The sequence below is a fragment of the Electrophorus electricus genome, chromosome 8, assembly GCF_013358815.1.
Source record: "Electrophorus electricus isolate fEleEle1 chromosome 8, fEleEle1.pri, whole genome shotgun sequence".
NCBI lineage: Eukaryota > Metazoa > Chordata > Actinopteri > Gymnotiformes > Gymnotidae > Electrophorus > Electrophorus electricus.
In genome coordinates this window covers 19,208,357-19,217,366 of record NC_049542.1, presented here as the reverse complement: position 1 = coordinate 19,217,366, position 9,010 = coordinate 19,208,357, and the positions used below count along the sequence as shown (strand labels likewise).

Sequence of the window (9,010 nt, the reverse complement as noted above, 5' to 3'; positions counted from 1 at the left end):
TATTTATAACCTCCATTTATTAGCCTGAATGCATTTTTCATAAAGGCAGGGTGCCATTTGTATGGTTGTAACCTATACCAGGATTGAGATACTCATAAAAACAAGATGGAGTTTACAATTAAATTTTAAGCATACATTATTTGCAAATGAAAGCCTATAAATCCCCAAATATGCATAATTATGTGTTTGTGAGCACATTTGCATAAGCATGCTGCTCAGAAAGGAAGCTTGCTCATTAATGAAAAGCTTACTCACCTCTATGTATCTTGTAAGTAGTGTGAGCTTCTGTGCTCAGCCCTCCTGTGGAAGAATGAGTCAATTGTTTGTTCCAGACCTACTGGCACAGTTCATTGATCTGCCTTACTCATTTTGTAGGAAAAACAAATACTGCATTCTCACTGGCTTCTACTTTATGTAGATAGGGGGACCAAAACATTGTTTTGGTTACTTAAGCTTAAAGTCATTTTATGATGTGTTCATCATTTCTTCATGCATCGCTTCCTTCCAAACTAGGGTCAAAAAATACAGCATTGCCTGTGTGTATTACTTTGTGAATACTCCACTTACCTAATACACTTTAGCCCTGTTCTTATACTCGTAAGTCTTACTCTTAGCGTTTACACAGTCTTTGCATATCATAGCAAACATTACTACAGAAATGGATTCACCAAGGCATTAAATTAACAACAATTTATAAAATATTTAGAAAAACAATGTACTGTACATTATGGGGCATATATTAGCTCACAGATGACAAATTCAATCAGGTAAAGAAACATCTAAGCAATATTTGTTCCTTTTCCAGAGCTCTAATGCATAAGGCACTACAGTCATGTTATATTTATCATATTACTTTCAGTTAAACTCAAGTGTCAGACTCTGTAGCTGTACAAACACAAGTAGTAATTGTTTCATGAAAAATGAGTTTAAATAGCAATAGTGGTAATCACATGATAGTAGTTTTAAGTGTGAAAGAGAAAAAAACTAATTCGTTTTCTTTTCTATCTCACCCTGTATGCCTGCATCAACAACAACACGGTACATGTAGTTCTTGGCATCCATTAGGCTATATGTCAGTATTTCCAATAGGAAACAGGCTTTATTCCTCCTGCCACGAATGAGACAGGAATGGTCCAGCTGAATCAACAGTCCTGTGAATGATGGGTCTACACTGCACTGCTGCAGTAGAGCACGCTAGATGTTTTGCACAGAAAACTCGGAGCACCATGAATGGAATTTTATTAGGAGAAGGAATAAGTCCTCTGTTGCTGGTTGAAGACATCATGGTTGTGGGCTTTGTCCTCTTCTTTCAAGTTTCTTATCGGTCATCATTGTACATTATAAAGCAAATCCCTGCACATATCTGACATATTTATAAAGCTCAAACTAGACAGTAATTTTTATCACCCACTGTAAAGCAAGCAGAAGCCTTATAATTCTGAAGGCCATGAGACTGAGCACCATTTTAGCTTAACAGTCTTCAGTACAGGTTGAAGCCATCGAGTAGAAAAATGGTGCAGTAAGTGTTACAGTAAAGAACTCTTTCTGTGCTACAGGAGTTTGAGCAGTTCAATAAAAGGCTTGGAGATGTCTCCAGACAAGTTCGGATCCCTCTGCCAGTATCTAACGTCCTCTGGGAGCATTGTATCCGACTGGCCAACAGAACACTAGTTGAAGGGTAAGTAGCACACGCTGACCTGCCAGAAGGAAAATATAACAGTCCAGTTGTTCTTTGTAATTGCTAATGCAGTAAAAACCGAATGCTTTTGTGCATTTAGATGTCTCTTACAGTGCCAAAATAACAACTGCCTTGGGTAGTTGCCCAGACACAGATCTAGATCTGAACTAAGAAGGATTTCCAGTGACCAATTACCATTAACAAAGTGATATAGTTCTGGAATTGTATTAACCTGACTGAGGAATAGTACCCAAGAGAAAATACAACTGTTATAAAAGATTGTAAAATTACTGTTTTACACTAAATCCGTAATGTGTGATTTTTTCCATATAGCCATATAATGCATATAAGGCAATTTCACCCCTGGAATCAAAGTTCTATGTATGGTAGAAAATTCTGACGAGGACCATTGGGGAGTCCTTTTTTTCCCTGGAACACCTAAGATAGAATGGGATATCTGGGATCATAACTTTGAAAAAGAAGGTCAAAATGCTTGCTATATGAACTTGGTTGTTATTCACAGTTGTGTTAAAGTATTTTAATATCCAGACTTGCTTTCTGTTTCAGAAAGAGACCATAAATTCTGAAAGCTGCAGGAACTGATAAATGATTTGTATATTTATGAAGTACTCCACATTCTTATGCAAGCTGTTGACAATACTGGAATCTTAATATGGTTCTTGCTTCATCTTCGAGATTTTATGACTGATTTTATGACTTTTTAAAATTTTTGATCAGGCTGCCATTCGTGTCCTTTTCCTAAAGTCACCAATTCATCTCTAGTGAATGAGCATGAATAATAGTTAATGTCTCACAAAATCTCTTCAAACTGAGTAAAGCGGTTTTTTGTCTTCTGTTCACTTATCCACCTACTGCAAGATACTATGAGAAGTAACTAAGACCTTCCTGTCTGACTGAGCAGTGGAAAATAATGAAAACATCCTTATGCTTGTTATCAGTTATGGCTTGGTTGTTTAGAAGTGATGGTAGACATACTGGTAAATCAAGAGGATTTCTAGGGGTATGCAAAGGGTGTTCAAAATTTCTCCAATGAAATATTAGATTTGTAGACAACTGGAAGTGGGAGGAGAAGAAATTTTAGCTGCTTCATCCATCTTGAGTTTGCATGGGCTCTTTTTTTCAATTTTTTTATATTACACGAGGGAATGTGTACCTTTTTGGGAAAGGAGTGGGAGGAGGTTCCAATCCTTGTTCCTTGGGCAGACTCATAAATGTTCCAGAACCACACTGTAGTTCTGTCAGGCACCAAATGCCTCTGGTGAGTTATGGTGATGAGTAAAGAAACAGGTCAAATATCTCAAAATGTCCTGCCTTTCAGACTGCTCATCAGGCCAACCCATGAGAGGTTTGATTTCCATTTTATTAATTTATCTGCCTTTCTCTTTTCTATGAAATCCATTTGTTTGAACATCTGCTTGTCAAAAGTGATTTTTTGGTTGTTTATGCATTTGATTCCAAGTGGGCAGTAACCCCCAAGGAACAGTTAAGTGGTCAGTTAAAGAATCTTCTTGATCTGCTAGAGTCCCCTGAGCTCTCTCACTTGTCAGCTTACTTGCTTTAGAGTTCACAGTACAGAAAATAAGCCCACACACCCTTCAACTCCATTGTCCAGCTGTCCTCACATATATCGAACAGAGAACATGTACAACATCCTTTGGCACTACTAGTCTGGCAGTATTTGACTTCAGAAAAGCATTTTGATCTTAAGAGAACAAATAAAAATAATGTATTTTTCTTACACAGCTATTCGTTCCTTATCAATGTCTGTGGGCACTGGGAGAAAGAAATAATTTTGTTGCTGTTCATTAAATTGAAGGCAAAGGCTAGGGTAGATCCAGCACCTCTTCCTATGTGTGCTATTTAGGTGGTCCAACCTCCCTCCATGGTCACTTTGGCCAAGCAGTACAGGTTCAATGATTGCAGTAATTGTTCAAAGATATTTATTATCACTTTCCAGTTTCTAGATGTTTCCCAATGCTTGTGTAGAGAGGAACAACTTCTGGGTGGGCTAAATTCAGTTAATGCTAGATGCTAACATCTGTTTGTGTACCATATCATGGCTTATTTCTTTTATCAATGGTTCCCAGACAGCTACTGTGCTTGAGTGGCAGCTTCTCCACTGTTTCAAACTGTTACAACTTTATCCATTTTGCTTGTGCACCTCGTCTCCAAGGAAACCTGCCTGTTTACGTTCAGAATCTAGCAGTTACGTTACAGTATAGGCCAATGCACTTCCTGGGCCTCTTAGTATCTTTGCACCACAGAAAGTATTTATGCCACTGTTATCTGAAAAAAAAAATGCTGGTGTCAGATTCAGCTGATCTGCCTGGGTGTGTTTGCTTTGCTTATGGCTGCATTATAAATTGGCTGTTGTACCCAACACTTAGACCCCAAGTGCATCTAAGCCATTATCTGGTGATGGGAGTTCCACAGTATTTTGGTCATCATTGATATTTTGCCAGTTTTGATACCCAGATTTATGGTTTAACATTTTCTTACCCTACTTAGTATTCATATAGACAATTTCTCTTTTTTTGTCTCTTCACTGAATACTCTTGTGTTTTTTCTCTAAATTACAAAGGTATTTAATTACCTTATAGCAAGATAACCCCCAGAAGGGAATGGTTTTGCAGGTGGTGGCCACAGACAGTTAGTCTCTCCTTAGCCTTCCTGACTGATTCTTCTCTGCAATAATGTAGTTTCGCATTTTGCTACAGTCCTTGTCACCACTGGTAGCATGATACCTGCTTCCCATTCAATTGCAGAGGTAGTCCAGCTCCTCCAGGATTGCACATCCATACGCACCATCACAAGAAGGTCTGCTGTGTATCTCAGCACAGTCTTAAGTTCATAGAGATACTAGTACATGGGCCATTACACAAGGGGAGTTGTACAGGCCTGTAGAAGGGCATCCACCTAGCAGCAGGACCAGTATCTGCTCCTTTGTGCATTGCCAGAGTCCTACAAAATGATGTCCAGCAGGCTACTGATGTGCATGTTTTATTACAAAACTGTCAGAAACAGACTCCATGAGGGTGGTTTGAGGGCCTGATGTCTTATAGTGAGACCTGTGCTCATGGAGCACAATTGGCATTCGCCGGAGAACCATGCAGCTCAATTGGCATTCACCAGAGAACACCAGAATTGGCAGGTCTGCCATTGGCACGCCGTTCTCTCCACAGTTGAAAGCACATTCACACTGAGCACATCTGACAGATGTGAAAGAGTCTGGAGATGCCATGTTGAACATTATGCTCTCTGCGATATCATCCAGCATGGCCGGTTTGGCAGTGGGTCTGTGATGGTCTGAGGAGGCATATCCTTGAAGGATTGCACGGATCTCAGTGATAGTCAGCAGTACCCAGACTGCTGTTAGGTCCCGAGATGAAATTCTTAAAGCTATTGTCAGACCTTATGGTGGGTTACCCTGGGTTCCTCCTGGTGCTGGACAATGCCCAGCCTCTTGTGGCCAGAGTATGTAAGCTGTTCCTGGATGACGAAGGCACTGATGCCATTGATGAGCCCTCACAGTCCTCAGACCTGAGTCCAGTTGAGAACTCTAGGACATTGTTTCAGTGCATGCAACACCCCCCCCATATAGCACCACAGACTGTCCAGGAGCTCACCAATGCCCTGATGTAGGTCTGGGAAGATAGTCCCCAGGACACCATCCGCTATCTCATCAGGAGCATGCCTGGACATTGTCAGGAGTACATGTGGGGGCTATAAGCACGATTGAGTTACATTTATAAGTTGCTGTGATAAAATTCATGCAATTTAGATCTGCCTATGATTTCAGTTTTTCACTTTGACTTTGATTTGGAATCCAGCTCTCAATGGGTTGATTTTGGTTTCCATTGACTGAAATGTCATTTTGTTTTCGATGAAGTACCCAATTTATACCACTATAGATTTTCAACTTGATTCTTTCATTCATTGAGATCTGATGTGTGATTTAAGTGTTCCCTTAAATTTATGAACAGTGTATTAAGCACATTTATTATTTGTAACCTTAAATTCTATAGTGTAGGGGTTTGCTGACTTTCATGCAGTGAGAGCTTGACATCACAGGTAAAAGAATATAAAGACCCATAGCAGGAGTTGCTACTCGTTATCACTAGGAAAGTGGCGTTATCGCTAAGGGGGTACAACACCACAATATTTGCTGATGAGGTCTGAACCAGCTCACACTGAAAGATGTACAGGCCAAAAATTGGGAAAGTCTATTGTGCTGTCTCTCACATTTTCCTTATCAGTTAACACTGTTAAGATGAGAGTTTATTTGCAGCTTATGCCAGGCCTAAGTGACAAAGGAGATCCCAATGATGGCTATTGTACCAAAAATTTACAACTCCCAATTTCTAGTGATGAAAAAATGAAAATCTTTACTCCAGAGATAAAACACTGGACTTGGTGTATAGTGAGAACATCAAAACAAAACATTGTGTTTTTAAATAAAAAGCAAAAGAGGATGACCATCACTGAGCATAAGACAGTAGCAGTCTCTTTAGTCATCCACTCTAGTACTTGCCAAGAAAATGTGCAGAATAAATGAATGCATTGTGCAAAGTAAATGGATCCCTGTGTGTGCCTGATGCCCCTGCTCCTCTCCTCTGCTGTCTGCCAGCTATGCTAATGTGAAGAAGTGCAGTAACGAGGGCCGAGCACTCATGCAACTGGACTTCCAGCAGTTCCTCATGAAGCTGGAGAAGCTGACTGACCTCAGGCCCATCCCCGATAAGGAGTTTGTCGAGACCTACATCAAAGCCTACTACCTGACTGAAAACGACATGGAGCAGTTCATCAAGAATCACAGGGTAAGGGAGCCAATGCTCAGTAGCAGGAAGGACTTTATGTATAACGGACTTTCTTGTGGTGAAAAATGGAACCAAATCACTCAGGATTACAAGTCCATGACTGTTGCAGTATTTTAACAAATGACCAGTATGGATTTTACCTAGATTGGTTTAATTAGGTCTGATGGTGAAAATATGATGTTTGATATAATGATATATAACTTTCTTTCCGTTTCTTTTAGTTTCAATTTGAGTTAAGGTTTTTGGAAAATAATACATTTCTGTTAACAATAAGTATTACTTAGAGGAGCAGGTTTCTGCTTTAACCATTTTTAATATTAAATGTAGTGATATTCCTGAAGTGTGTAATGGAAGTTCTTCACTAGACAGAAAGGCATCTGCATTTTTTTCAGCCTCTATGTTGTGTTTGAGCAGGAATACTCCATGAAGCAGCTGGCTAACCTGGTCAATGTCTGTCTTGGCTCTCACATCAACAAGAAGGCCAGGCAAAAACTCCTTGCAGCGATTGATGACATCGACCGACCAAAAAGATAAACTATAGCAGACCTCACAGGCTGAAGGCAGAATCACCAGTGGAGATCCCATTCACCTACAATTATCTATGTGCAGACTATTCTACTGGCATGAGGAACATTTTGTCCCCAACAAACGTTTGCTGCTTCTAGGTCCATTTTAATGCAAATGTAACCAACTCGCTCTCTTAGTGTATAAATGATACTTGAGACCTTTGAGATCTCTGATATCTGTGTATTGTAAACTCAGTGACCATGTGAAGGATCACATAAATTGAGCACAGCTCTTTGGAACACATGACCATCATAGAGTTGTTGCCCAGCAGTGATATACTTCATTATAAGCAATGTCCAATATTTTGATGGTTCTCCAGCAGTGTCCTTGACCTACATCTTCTGTCCATCTTTAGATGTAGGCATGCTTTTTAAAAACCATTGAAACTAATGAAGATGGGGTTTTCATCTTGTAGTCTTAATGTCTGCTTCTTTAAGCCTGTTATTTCAGCTTGCTGTATGTTCTTTGTTGGAACTTAATTTTTCTCTTAAAAAAAATAATATTTATCCTGATTATGTATGCATGTGGATGACTGGTATATCAGCCACATATCAGGATTTTTGTTTGTTATTGGTTGGTAGCTTTTTTCTTGATGTTACATATTCATGTTTAGGATTTTGGTTGCTCTTTGCCTTTTTTTCTTGTGTATGAAATTCTGAAATATGAAAACAGATAAAACTTGCTTAAAGGACATAATTCTGCACTTAGACAGATGGTTTATACTGTATATGTTATGTCATAAATATTTTATTTATTTCAGCTTATTTGAGCATCCAGGATGTTATAGCAAACTGTGTGTGCCTGTCATAAAAATATAATTGGTGTTACTCTGTAGTGGTCTGAAACAAATAATTACTTTACATGTATTAATACATGACTAACCAGTTTAAATCAAGATCCCAAAATAAATACACTAACATGTATGATGCATTTGTGCTGGTGAAATTCTATACCATGGATTTAACAATCATTTCTTCTTCTAAGGCATTTTAGTCAAGGTTGAATTAGGATTGCAAAAACAATTTCAATATTGTTTCTAGTATGAGGCTCGAGTATGCCTTTCTTGAGCTATTTTTATGTTGCTAAGGATTCCTAATCCTTCCATAATGTCATTAGGAGGGTGGTAGTCAAATAGCTTGCGACATGTGTGTACGCCACATCCAGTCAGGAAACCCTGCTGTACTAACCTGCTGCTCCAGTGGCCCTGACAGCCTGCTGTGCTTCATGCCCAGCATGAGCATTGGCACAGTGCCCAACCTCTCCTCCAGCGGCCACTGCTTAACTCTGTGTCTGTAGCATACATCTAGAGTAGCAAAGCAGCTTTACTATTGCATTTTATACTGAATAGTGAATGTGGCATTTAGTGAAACTGACCAGCCTACTGACATTCTTCTCGGTGCACTCATACTCTTTCCAGTAGCTCTCATGTAGTTAAGCTGTTGTAGTTGACTGACTATTTATGAACTTCATTCCTGTTAGGTGTTTTGTTTTCTTCCCACCGACTCAGTACACCACATTATTCATTTGTCGAAACTGAAGCTTTAAGGTCTAATTAATTGGCTGTTTTCCTCTCTGTAGAGCTATAGTTTAAAGAGTGCTGAAAATGGAGATGCATTATTGATTTGGCGATGAGTCACAGAGAGCAGAAGGCATTTTTATGGCCTTTTAGTGGTCCGGCAGGAGGCCTGCTCAGGTATCCGGGGGCAGCAGTATGATCCAGCATGGCAGAAGGCCAACTCAGTGTGTGCTACAATGACCTATTCACAAAGTAGAGAAGTACTTGTACAGCACCTTTCATCATACTGCAAAGATCAGAATATATATATATATGGGTAGGGGGGATTTAAATCTTCTGATGGCACAAAAAGGTCCTTGCACAACTTTTTGGAAGTCACGCTGAATGGCTTATGGATTCTCCACAGCGAAT

General features: G+C 39.5%; 1 protein-coding gene across 3 annotated transcripts in view; it reads left to right on the top strand.

Moving 5' to 3' along the window:
• The window catches only part of vps50 (VPS50 EARP/GARPII complex subunit), an 84,992-nt gene extending 76,983 nt beyond the window's left edge, over positions 1–8,009 (top strand). For all 3 annotated transcript variants that reach the window (XM_027012053.2, XM_027012052.2, XM_027012054.2), the window contains 3 exons: positions 1,557–1,678; positions 6,327–6,516; positions 6,931–8,009. In XM_027012053.2, coding sequence (XP_026867854.1) covers positions 1,557–1,678; positions 6,327–6,516; positions 6,931–7,050 — 432 coding nt within the window. In that variant the 3' untranslated portion in view covers positions 7,051–8,009. The remainder of the gene's footprint in view (positions 1–1,556; positions 1,679–6,326; positions 6,517–6,930) is intronic.
• Positions 8,010–9,010: the final 1,001 nt, after the last annotated feature.